Here is a 13,069-nt window from a genome sequence, read left to right on the forward strand (position 1 = left end):
AAATATCTGTGATTTTCGGTAGGATAAATGGAAAATCGGTAGTTTTAGGAGGCTTATCTGTGAATCGGTAGGCATATAAAAATCGGTAGGAATACAGATAAATCGGTATTTCTGGTCACTCTGCTGGTTGCCATCGCGTATGTTTTTGGGCCTGGTTGTAAACAATCCCACGAGTTGTTGTTCGGTTTACCGCCGGGTCTGGCAAGGGGCATTTCATTGGAAAGTTGTAACTTGTAAAGATATCACTCCACCATGTTCCATATAGCTCGTGCACCTTTGTTTAGGTAAGATTCGTGTACGCTCGTCGGCTTCCGCAAACAAAGCTAAGCTTGTCCCATTTTCTCCATCACCCGGCTGCCGCTTGTCCAGATTACATAAGTCACAGAGCATCCGTGTGCTGCTGTCCTGCAATGGCTTTTCCACCGACTCGAACACTCCCGGCGATGGGAGCGACAAACCAAAGCCACCAAAAAAGCCCACAGCTCGACCCGCCGACGCCGACGCGAATGAAGCCGATGGTAGCAAAAAATCGTCCGCAGCCCTGAACCGCCTCAACGAGCTGCTCGCCATGATGAACACCGAAAGCGAGCTGAAGCTCGTCAAAAAGGTCGATCTTCCCCGTCCCAAGGGCAAGAAATCGCAGGACAAAAAAGCATCCTCCGACAGCGATTCCGATTCCGACGCGGAGGAGGAGCGCCCGAAAGATCTCGCCCAAGCGACGCGCAAGGTGGCCAGCGCGCTCGGGGGCGACGCGAAGCGCACCGAATCGGAACTGCTCTCGAAGCTGCTCGGTACGGCGGCACCGGCCGCCGATGGGGAAAGCAACCTGAACGACATCATTACCGGCATGGCGGTGGACAGGAAGGCACAGAAGGCGGCGCAAGCATCGGGCGACCGTGAGCCAACGCGCAGCACGCTGGTGAAGAAATCGATCGACTCCAAGCGGGCCAAGCAAAGGCGCACGGAAGAGGGAGGTGCCGGCGGTGAGCAGGAGCGCTTCGGCTCGAAGGATCGGTACGAGCGCAAGCGGTCCAGCGCGAAGCAGACGGCCCACGCCGCACCGGGCGGACCGGGCAGTGTGAAGCTGTTCGGCGAGGAACCGTTGGGCATTTTTACCGACCAGGCCGCGCTGAAGGAAAGCCCCGACAAGCTGCGCACCTGGCAGCGGCTGAACGAGCGCGAGCTACGGCTGGCGGTCACGCATCCGCCCGCAAACTACTTCCAAAAGATGGCCCTCTGGACGGAGCAGGGCAAGCTGTGGAAGTTCCCGATCGACAACGAGCAGGGGCGGGAGGCGGAAGCGACCGTCCCGTTCACCGAGCACGTGTTTCTCGAGGAGCAGCTGGAAGGGTGGTGCCCGCGCAAGGGCCCGGTCCGCCACTTTATGGAGCTGGTGTGCGTGGGGCTGTCGAAGAACCACTACATTACGGCGCAGGAAAAGCGCGAACACATCGAGTGGTTCCGGGGCTACTTCGAGCAGAAGAAGGAGCTGCTGCAGGACCTGATCGTGGCGGAAGCGGCCAGCAAGGCGAAGGAGGTTGAGAAATAATCATTAATTCCCGTAAAATAGAATACGTTCTAGAGAAAGTGCGTGTAGTCGTGTGCTTTACTTTTCGTCGTTTATTTTATTTACGGTTTATTGATGTTGCTTTATTCACAGTTCTATTGAGCGGAAGTTGTTTCGGTGATGGGTATACATCGTATAAATGCGTGCCGGAAAAAGGGTTGATTGTTTTGCTTGACGGTCGGTGCCACCCCACACTGGCCCCCGACCGACACGGTTTACCCCGGGGTTCACTGTCTTTTTTCATGGTTTTAAACGTACACTATAAAAAATTACCTATTTTTAAGCTATTTAAGCTATTTAATGCATTGGATACAATTATAATTTAAGCAAAAATCAAAGGCACAAATGGGACAAATTGTATGAGTAGAAAAAAAAGGTGTAAAACAATGCACCTGAAATGTGCACTCCCCCCCCCCCCCCCTAAAAAAAATAACTAAAGCCTGTTTTTGTGTCAACTTTTTTGCACATTTTAACCTCATGATCTTCCCACACTCTAGGGGAGTTCTTTTGCTTCTTCCGTTGTGCGGCAGAAAGCGTTTGATTATTTGTGCAAACACCTGCTGTGCTGTGGACGGCAACGATCGGTAATCGAAGGGTTTTTGGAGATTGACAAAACAAAATAGTGTTTACTACTACTAACTTAACAATACAAATTGGCGCAAAGGGAGTCGTCTCGTGTCTGCATGATGGGGAGGTGGCAGGAGTGGTCGGTGGATGATGATTTATGTAAAACAAAAAAAAAAAGTGCAAAAACACCTAACCTAACAGTAGCCACTATCGTAAATGAGACCTAAATGGGAAGGTATCGACACGATCGACATGTTCGAAAAAGATTTTGTTTTGTCGGGCTTCATAACCTTCATTGGATGAGGGCTGAGGGCCAGTGGGAGTGTGTTTTGTGCAATTACTTTCGCCATTAGAGAGATAAAATTGCTCATAAAAAGAGGTCGAACGAAGAAGCAAAACTTATAGCAGGAAAGGTCAGTTCTGCGTATGACGACATCGGCATATACGAGGCTTGAACCCATGACGGGCTTGTCGTAAAAGTCGTACGACATAATATGACTGTCGGCCAGAGCATGGACTCCGTTCGCGAGAATGCGTTCGCCGCGACACCCAATCTTAACTCATTTGCACTCATGAGTGCCTCACTTTTCAATGAGAAATCCGTTCGTTCCCGTTTGTATGGGGCGAAATCCGCGTGGTTTTGCTCGATAGAGGTATACCAAATGAACCAGAACCATACGGTTCATTCAGTTCACGTGGAAACAATGAATGAACAGGTTCACAAGAGAAGAATGCCATGGTTCTTTTGATACATCAAAATTACAAAAAAATATCATAAAATTGAGTCCAAACATTCATGATTATTTTGTTATAACGAACAGAAAAACCCTCCAACATTCGCAAATTTAAAGAGAAAACAAGAAACGGTCTTGTTTAAACTGTTTGCGTGAATCGCTTTCTAGGGTCAAATGATAGAGTGTTTATAATATTGGCTTATTTTTCATGTGATCAGACCAACGGATTAATTTGTAGTTCTACCGATTTTCCAATAGAGTACCGATTCACAGACTTTGCAGGTGTTGCTGTTTGCAAAAGAACGAAAGAACTGCTCATGCTCTGGCCGTGTATCGTATGGAACCGACTTACAAACAAGAGTTGGTCAGGGGTTCTCATAATGTTTAGGCTCTTTCTTAACTCTTGCGTTGTATTGGTTTGAAAACCCTAGTCTTAAAGAAAAATACAACAAAAATCCCATGACTTTTGTAGTAAAAGAAACCGAAAATGCACAAATTCAATTGTTAACAGGCAATCGAAGTTGAACCAGTTCAAGTTACGATTGTATTACTCTGAGATGAGACAAAATACTGACAAATTCGTCAGTAAAAGATCTTTCAAAATCCCTCTTGTTTGGCCCGATTCCCACGGCAGGTAGAAATTCAACCCGGGCAGGAAAAATCTCCAACATTGGCAAGAGTCCAAACGTCGGCACAACACAATCCTTCGAACTGTTTTTCGAACATGACCGATCGTAAACCACTTCGCATTTTTAAAGCCTATGGAAACGGCGGGAGGAGATGGGGACCCCTCTCCATCCACCGTTTTTTTTTTGTCTCTTTGTGTCCTTAGAACAGCAGAATACGCTTCTCCACCGTCTTGCGGCAGATGGGACAGCCGTCTATCTGATCGCCGCACATCTGGCACGTGCCATGGCCGCACAGGAACACCATGTTTTTGATCCGATCGAAGCAAACCGGGCACATCGTCTGGTTGCAGGACGTGGTAGGAGTAGGACAAGAGAAAGAAAAGATAAATTAGTATTTTCACGCAAAAAAAAACCTCCCGCCCCAAACACCAACCTGCTCCTTAATGTCCTGCAGTTGTTGCTGCAGCTTCTGGAAATCGTCCACCAGGTTGAGATTGTTGGGCGAAACAATCAGCGATGCGTTCGTGTTGCTGCTGCCCGTCGAGCTGCTGGCGCCCCCGACCGCCTGCCCATTGTTGCCCAGCGCAACGCCGCCGCTGCCCGAACCCGCCGCCAGTGCGCTTGCATTGGGCGACATCGTGTTGTTCATGGCAACGCCAAGCCCTGCTTTGTTCGTTCCCTGCAGCAACTGCTGCTGCTGCTGCTGCTGCTGCTGCGATGCGTTGTGATTGTGCAGCAGATCCTTCTTGCCGTCCTCCACCGGGTGCTGGATGTTGATCACGCTGCCCTGCCCACCGCTGCACACCGACAGCGGTACCATCTGCTCGAGCTGCGTCCGGCACTGGACGCACTTCTTCATGATCGGGGCGCAGTGCTCGCACGCCACCATGTGGCCGCACGGTTTGAAAAACACCGACGCCTTCCGGTCCGAGCACACCAGACACTCGTCGATCTTTTCGCGCGACAGCACCGACTCCCGGCAGATCAGACACTTCTTGATGCGCGGGCCACAGTTTTCGCAGCACACCACGTGCCCGCACGGTTTGAACACCGTGTCGCGCTTCTGGTCCGAGCACAGCAGACACTCGTCCAGCGGTCCACTGCTGTCGCCGGCGGTGGTGGTTGCGACACTGCAGGCTACGGAAACACCGCCGCCGCTGCCACCGCCGCTTGCCGTGTTGTGATTGACGCTTACGTTCGTGTTCGCTTCGCCGGCCGCGTTCGGCTGGATCGACATCTTGCTCAGCCCCATCAGCAGGTTGGCGTCGATCTGGGCGTGGTTCAGGCCGCCCGAGCCGAGCCCGCTCGTGCCCGGATTGCCCGCGGACGTGGAAGCGATCGGCTCGTCCGGCGGGCGGTAGCCACCGCGCCGCAGTGGCATGGTAGGGGGGCCGCCGCCGCCGCCCGTGTGGCTCGCCATACCGAGGGTCATGCTGTCCATATCGTCCGTCTTGCGCTCGTTGTAGCATTTGATCAGCGTTTTGCAGAGATTCGGATCCGGGCACAGGTCCAGCGGTGTCTGTAGCTTTCTATTTTTTATCGTCAGATCGGCCCCATTGGCCGCCAGAAAGCAGGCAATCGATGCCGACGCTTTCTTGTCCGTGTTCTACCAAAAAAAAAAGGAAACATATGTAAGTTACAAAATGTTTAAAACAAACAAAGCGCCAAACACAAAACGTACATTTCTCAAGCCCATCAAAATCTTGCCAAACCCTTCGACGTCCTGCAGCTGGCGCAGCTGCGACAGCGTGTGGTGCCGCAGCGCCTCGTGCAGCGGCGTGTCGCCGTCCTTGTCCGGAATGTTCAGGTTGGCGCCCTCGCGCACCAGCAGCTTCACGATCTGCACGTGCTGCCGCTCGACCGCCAGATGCAGCGCCGTCTGCAGGTTCACGTTCTGGCAGTCCATGTTCGCCTTGCCCATGCGCACCAGCAGCTCCGCGATCTCGACGTGATTGTTGAGCGCCGCCAGGTGCAGCGCCGTGTAGCCGTCGTCCTTCTTCTCCTCCACTATCCACAGCCGGTTCGTTTTGGTCAGCAAAACCTTCATCGCGCTCGGGTTGCCCTTCAGCGCGGCGTGGTGCAGCGCATTGAACCCGTTGTTGTTGGTGAGCGTTATGTCCGCCCCGTTGTCGAGCAGCAGGGCCAGCATGTTGTCGTGCTCCTTCGAAATGGCGTCGTGCAGCGCCGTATCACCCTCCGAGTCCTGCAGGCTCGGATGGCAGTTTAGCTCGAGCAGGGTTTTCACCACATTGAAGTGGCCCTTGTTGACGGCGATGTGGAGCGCTGTCTGGCGCCGCTTGTTGCGTGCATTCAGGTCAGCCCCCGCCTTTGCCAGCATGCCCATCACGCCCGGCTCGTCGCCGAACGCTGCATGATGGACGGCCCGATCGCCGTCCTTGTCCTCGATCTCGACATCCGCATTGTGACGCAGCAGCACCTCGATCACTTCCAGGTGGCCGTTCTGGCTGGCCGCTTGCAGGGCGGTATGGCCCGCAAACACACCGTTCACGTCGACCTTGACGACCGACTGGGATTCACCGAGGCTGGCAGCGGCACCGGCCGCCGACGACGAGGATGGCGTCACGTTCTGGCCCCCGGCCGAACCGATCAGGAACTCTTCCACCTTCGCCTTGTCACCGTTGGCGGCGGCCTTTACCAGCTCTTCCGTGGTATCGCCCGAGGCGTGCGGTTCGAACAGCTTCTTCAGTATCGCCGACAGCCGCTCGCCGTTGGTTGTGACGGCCGTGGCACCGTCGGACGAGGAAGCCTAAGCAGCGAGAAAGAAGAGCAGAAAAGTTGGGACGTTAAATGAAGAATTTCCCCCGGGGGTGGCTCGTTTGTCGCAGACTTACAACTTTTGTCACAGCGAGCGGATTGTACGTCCAGGATGTGTTGCAAACTTCCACCTTCAGATCGTTGTCGTGGTACACCTGCTGCACGCGGCCCACCTTTCCGAGCGTCTGTAATTGAAGGAAGCAAACGGGATGTTGTTAATTGTCGCTAAGAAAAAGGTCGTTGTCTTTTAAAACATTAATTTCAACCCGGTTTAAGTCAACAACATGACAACAGCTTGATTTGACTCAATCATAGCGAAGGATGGAAGTCTGATTCTGAGGAAAAGTGATTCATTTCAGATAACTCGCGCCCATTTTTTTGTACGATTCATATGACTCAGTCATAAGCTCAAACGCATGGCTCAAAAAGTTAATAGTCAGCGAAGAAAATTTATTACTTCTGGCAAAAAACTATTAACTTATTTTGTTTAAAAGTTTAATGTGACACAAATCCACATAACAAACACTTCAAAGCTGCGGTGATTCATTTCAAAAGTGATTATTGTTAAATATAAAGCCGTTTTATGGTCGCACACTTTACTGCCTACGTATTTATGTCTAATTTTACCCTTTTCACCCCCCTTGGGACACTTCCTTGACTCTTTCCTATCAGAAGTGAACTTCCCTTATATGGTCAAATTGGACTCTGTGGCACTCTTTTTGGACAGGCTCCTTGGAAAATCCTATTGGATTTGTCTGACAAGGGTGCTATAGAGTCCAATTTCCATTACATTAAGTTCATTTCGAGTAAGAAAGAGTCATAAAAGTGTCCCACAGCTATGAGAACTCCTGGAAAACCCTGTAATAATAATACACATTCATTGGCCCAGTGAAATAATGCTTAAATAAAGGGTGCCCATTTTGCCCCGTTTAGCCCTATCTGATTTACTTTCCTCTTTGAATTTGTTTCTGTAATTGAACCCCTTTAAAGTTAGTAAACTAATCAATTAGTATTTGTTCCATTTTCTATCTAAATATTACTGAATTATTAGTATGGAATCTATAGGATGCCCTGAGAGGGGTTAGTTATAACATTATTGAGGATTATAATTGATCAAAATGCATTTGTTATTCAGCAGGAATGAACCAAATAGTCGTATTGCTTAAAAAGCTTCTTACAATATATAAAAAAATGGCATCGGAGATTGCTGTACATTGATAGCACGAATAACTGATAACAAACAGATAACAAAAACGGCTAACAATCGCTAACCAAACCAAAAACACAACTCCCACTTACCGGCACCATCGCTTCCGCCCATTCGCCGTGGCCCCGCTGCAGTATCTTGATGCGCTCCAGGTCGCTGCAGATCTTCACAAAATCGCCGACCGCGAACTGCTGCGGCTGGTTGTCGGCGAGCAGCATCATCGGCGACGACACGATCGTCAGCACGGTCGGATTGAACGTCCAGCGGTGCGAGCTCGGGTACGCGACCACTATGTCATGGTCCTCGTCGATGCCGACCACCGTGCCGGTCGTGCTGAGACACTCGAACATCCCGTCGGTCCAGCCGCCGTGTCCGTGCTGCAGCGATTGCACTATCTCGATGTCCAGATCGACCGTCACCTGGTCGCCGATCTGGAAGTTGTTCGGCGCCCGGCCCGGCCCATACTCGCCCAGCAGCGGCAGATGGTCCCGGTACACCGTCATGCCCTTCGCGTCGTTCACCACCTTCAGATCGGCCATGCCCTCGAACCCGACGCGGTACAAATTCTTCGCCCCGTTGTCCCACACGACGTACGCGGCGGACCGGGGTGACGCCGACGACCAGTCCTGCACCTCGTTCACCTTCCCCCGGCGCCCATTGCCGCCGTCCTGGTCCTCCCACTGCCAGTCGACGCCGCGCACGACCCGCGCCCCCGGGAAGATTCCCCGCACGGCGATCTTTTTCGACTTGCGGCGCGGCTCGAGCAGCGTCTTCTCGCCGCCGGGCGTCGTGATGCGGTGGAAGCGATGCCGCAGATGGTGCTTGTCGCTCTGGTAGCAGATCGAGCAGAGATCGTAATTGTTACACTCGGCGCACTTCCAGCGGATGCCGAAGATGGGCTGCTGCCGGCAGGTGTCGCACATCGTGCCCTCGTGCTTGATGCCGGTCGGCGCACTGTCCAGGATGCGCAGATCGTACGCACCGGCGCACCGGTAGTTGGCGGCCGTCCCATTGTCCCACACGACGACCACCTCCTCCTGCGACTCGAAGTTGCGCACCGTGCCGACGTGCCCTTCGCCACCGTCCTGCAAACCAGCGGGCGTAGTGAAAGTAAAGAGAAAGAGAGAGAGAGAGAGAGAGAGAGAGAGAGAGAGAGAGAGAGAGAGAGAGAGAGAGAGAGAGAGAGAGAATTAAAAACAAATCAAAATAGAAATCGAGCTTAGAGGGCTGATGCCGGAAGAGATTCCCCAGCGCGGCCCGATGCAAAGCCGATGCAGCAAAATCGAATGAAAACAACCCCGGCACATCGAGGCGGAAATCTTGTCCGGGGTCAAGCGCTTATCGCGCGGAGAGCTGAGAAGGCAGACATGGCAGGCGGCATGATGATCGCGTACGCGATCTAATAGTGGCGCGATGTCTCTCGTTCCCATGTGACTACTGCGGTTTGTGGTGGTTGGTTGGCCGCGTGAACCGTATGCCCCAATGTATGTCCCGGCGTCTCGGGCCGTGTTGTTGTTTTCCTTTGCCCCAGTGATCACACAAACGGCTTTTGAAGGTGGCGGCGACTTTTGCGCAACGCGGTGCTCGGGGGTCCGACCCCTCGCTGCCATAACCGACGTTGAAAGGAAATAAATAAACCAATTTACTATCTTTTTTTTTGGGAGGGGTGCATTTTTGAAGAAGTCTCCGCAGCATCGTTTTGTCGTAATTAAACCAATGCTTCATTGGCCATGGTTATGTGGTACAGAGTAGTGATGGGAAAAATGAAGTTTTGGTCGGAATTGATTCCAGCTAGCTCCGAAGTTTTCTGGAATCAATTCCAGATAGTGGGTCCGGAATCGGAATCGACTCCAGATCGACTAGTTACGGAATCGGAATTGGTTCCGAAATCGAAATCGGCTTTGATACGGAGTCCCCCCAGAGTCGATTCTAGATTCAACTCGGCTCCAGAGTCGACTCCGGGTTCGGCTCCAGAGTCGACTCCGGGATCGGCTCCAGAGTCGACTCCGGAATTGGCTCGAGAGTCTACTCTGGAATCGACTCCGGAATCGGTATCGATTCCAGCATCGGAATCGGCTCCGGAATTGATTCAGACCATGCAATCGGAATCGGGTAGGTTCGATTCCGAGCTCCATCCACTAGTACAGAGGACGCTCTAAAAACGAAAAACAAACTGGAAGCTTGTGAGAAGAAAAAAAAAAGGCATAACAGCGGCGCCTCACTTAGCAGGCTCTCTTGCACACTCCCAATTAGTTTTAGCTTTAGTAGGCGAGACGACTAACCCCCCTCCCCCAGACTGCCAAATGTTACAAATCGGTAAACCGTAGTGAGCGGGCAACTCCCGGCGGTGCTGCAATTGTTTTCCGTGCGCAATCCACCATCGGCACTGTTGGCCGTTGATTGATGAAATAATAAATTTTAAATTAACGCTGCGCTGCCTTCTTCACTCCAGCGACCAACCGGAGCCGACCGGAGGTCTCGCACACACACAGACACAAACAAACCGCTTTATGTGTGCCGTTTTTTTCTCTCTCGTGGCCTGCTTTGCTGCATCATTCTTGTAAGCGGATGCTCCTTTTCTCCGTGTGTACGGTCGTTTGCCCTTCGCTTGCCTGCGTTTACCATCGCTTCGCTTTGCCGTAAATGCTAATAATGGTGCGTGCCTCTCAAGCGGTCGGACGGGTCGGTCACATAAATCCCAAATTCAGCAGCATCCCAAGCATCAGCAACAGATAAAGATTATGCCATTCGCATTGCCTTCAGACGGTTCGCTTCTTCGGTTCGCTCTAAAACGCACAAAATCGGGATTTAATTTCTGGTACCTGCTGATCGTGCGCCCTCCTTAAGTATGAGCCCTCTTCCCCTGGGGAAAGAGGATTTCCCTTTTTTCCATAAATACACACACACACACACACTTTATGACCCAAATTGTGATCTCTCGTTTTGCCGCTGTGTTCGTGGTTCGGGGAACCGCATGCGCTTGTGCCGGCGCATCCCGGAACTGGCTCGGCCCGGCAGTTCTGCCAGTGCTGGAATGTTCTACTGAAACTCACCTGCTTGCCCCATTTCCAGTCCGGCCCGCGGATGACCCGCGATCCGACGCCTTCCATCGTGAAGCGTGAAGGTCGTGCGGCGGCCGCTACGTTTGTCGGCCCAGCCGGACCCACCAGCTCCATGCTGGCCGTGGACGAGGTACTAGCACAGGCCATTGTTTCCCGTGTGCATTGGAATCTTGTCAGCAGCGGTCGCAACAACAATCTGCGGGATGGATTCTGCCACCACTATTATCGTGCCCTCTCGCTCTCGCTCTCTCTCTCTTTTACTCTGCCTTTCTGACTCACTCAATGACGAGATGTCGTCGTCGTCGTCGTCGTCGTTTGATGTGAATGCTGGTGAGAAAAAAAGGCAACACAACCGCGTTCTTCTTCTCGTTTCTTGTTGCTGGTGGTGTTGTTGCTGCTACCGCTTCACTATGGAAAACTGTTCACACACACACACATACACACACAAGCACACTTTACCACCCCATCTCGCTTTGCACCCCGTTTGTGGGGCGGCCAGAATATGTTGGAGATGTTGGAAAACTTTTATACTTTTTACACAACTTTGCCTTCAATTCCAACACACTAATAGAGCACTTTTTTTACACTCGTGCTAGCCAGCCAGCACTTCCCTCTATCTGTGTGTGTGTGTGTTTGTATGCCAAATTACTGGGCAACCGATCAAACTTGTATAATTGTTCCCCCGCGCGTGTCCCGAGGAAGAGGAGGTTGGGCACCTGGCACCAAACTTTCTTTCGCACCCGTCCCGCACGGAAAAGTCCACCAGAGGCAGGGGTGGGGGGGGTTTGGATATGTGATCCCTCGTTGCACCTTGCAACAGTGTGGACAGCTATTGCACCAGTTTTTCAAATCACAGCACTTTGGTTTCGGTCCATTCTCCCCACTGGGGTCAGGTGTACGTTTGGGGGTGATATTTCATTGAACAAAAACTGCTGCAGAAATAACCTAGGTCTTGCTTGTGCTGAGCAGCCCAGCAGCTTTCAAACTACGGGCTCGCACGGGCTGGAAGACGGAATAGTGTATGTGTATGTGTGTGTGTGTGTGGGAAAGTGTGACCGCGTTTGCCGTTTTGGAAGGGCTGAACGCGAAGCAACCCGAAGGCAGCCCGAACTTTGACAGCGCGCACGGATACGAAACGTCAAATCGGGTTCGAAATTCGAAGCGTCGGTTGGGAGCTGTTTTAACCCCCTGAACTCAGCTCTTTGGTAATTTTGTTTCCTTTTTGGTGAATAATTATAGTGGTGTAGTGTTAGTCTTGCTGTTTGAAAGAATGGTTTATGTTGATTCAAAAATTTCGTTGAATGTTCGAAGAGAACAATCTAGATCTAGATCTAGATTAATGATTTATGAGCTAACCAGAAGCTAGATAACTCCAGCTGGAGTTGCAGACGTTGGACCGAGGAACGATTCGGCTTCGGTCTTGAGGATGCCATGATATTAGGGTTGTTGTGGCATAGCTGTCGACGACTTAGAGTTCCTGTAAATTGACTACATGTGTACTTAAATATTGCAGCAGGTTCTGCCACACACTAATTAACCACCAACCAGGCCTTGTGCGCTTTTTATCAAGTTTCTGGTTAGACTCAGTTTTATCGTTTATCTTATCTTAAGTTTTATTTGTTTTAAACGAAGCTGGTGTTTCTTCTATGTTAACAAGCATAACGTACAGATTCTAGCTCATAGATCAAGCAACTGATACCATATCCAAAAACCCAACTGGCAAGCATTCTGGGAAGTCATCCAGCTTTATCCTTTTGACATCTATATAAGCCCATTAAGGACTTCAGTAACAATGTAGTCGATATGTACAGACTATTAGGAGACCATCATATATGAGTGTACCAAAATCTACAAACCCAACTGATAGGCATTCAAGGAGGACAGATAGCGCCAACTTACAGATAACTGTACAATAAGGTCTTCAAGGGCTGATAGGATACGATGGCTGGGGCATGTCATGAGGATGCTGAACTAATGCCCCACCAAGAAGGTGTTCGACAGCGATCCCCAGTTCGGCATAAGTCGCAGGGGAGCACAGCGAACTCGATTGCTGGATCAGATGAAGCGAGTTCTTTCGAAGGTTGGGTGTCTACATGCAAGAGGCTGTAGCCAGGGACCGAACATCCTGGAGAATAATTCTTGTCCGGGCCATGTTACGACGACGTGCTCTATCGCTAGCAGGCCAACAAGAGAGAGAGAGAGAGAGAGAGAGAGCGATATAGGAAGTCTTCAAGGTCCTTAATGAAGAAATAGTCGAGATCTAGGCTATTTGAGACCATCAACAATGAGGTGAGGCTTGAATGAGGACATCACATCTCTCTCGCGCCGTGATCCTCACTGCGCCGAACGTCGGTTAACCCATAGGATTAGGCAGCAGTTAGTACGGATAAGAGTTTTATGAGATCCATTTCAAAAATCCTAACAATATCCCCATCTGGGACGGTGCCTCATCACCAAGGACACCAAATAAGTCTAGTAAGTCGATGTAAAGACCCCAAGATGATGACGGAGAAGCCTCAATGAGAACT

General features: G+C 51.2%; 2 protein-coding genes across 2 annotated transcripts; one reads left to right on the forward strand and one right to left on the reverse strand.

The window, feature by feature from the left end:
* The first annotated feature begins 136 nt into the window (after nt 1-136).
* LOC121598883 (28S ribosomal protein S31, mitochondrial) lies at nt 137-1,988 on the forward strand. The gene is made up of 2 exons (XM_041926235.1): nt 137-284; nt 370-1,988. The coding sequence occupies exons 1-2, from the start codon at nt 253-255 to the stop codon at nt 1,547-1,549; spliced, it is 1,212 nt and encodes a 403-aa protein (XP_041782169.1). The 5' UTR covers nt 137-252; the 3' UTR covers nt 1,550-1,988.
* On the reverse strand, nt 1,901-11,580 carry LOC121598882 (E3 ubiquitin-protein ligase mind-bomb). Its single transcript, XM_041926234.1, is given in 8 exon segments — nt 1,901-3,837; nt 3,931-4,173; nt 4,175-4,266; nt 4,269-5,103; nt 5,179-6,264; nt 6,350-6,457; nt 7,572-8,564; nt 10,533-11,580. Coding segments are annotated over 8 exon segments (3,654 nt in total). The 5' UTR covers nt 10,689-11,580; the 3' UTR covers nt 1,901-3,696.
* Nucleotides 11,581-13,069: the final 1,489 nt, after the last annotated feature.

This window comes from Anopheles merus, chromosome 3L (assembly GCF_017562075.2).
Source record: "Anopheles merus strain MAF chromosome 3L, AmerM5.1, whole genome shotgun sequence".
NCBI lineage: Eukaryota > Metazoa > Arthropoda > Insecta > Diptera > Culicidae > Anopheles > Anopheles merus.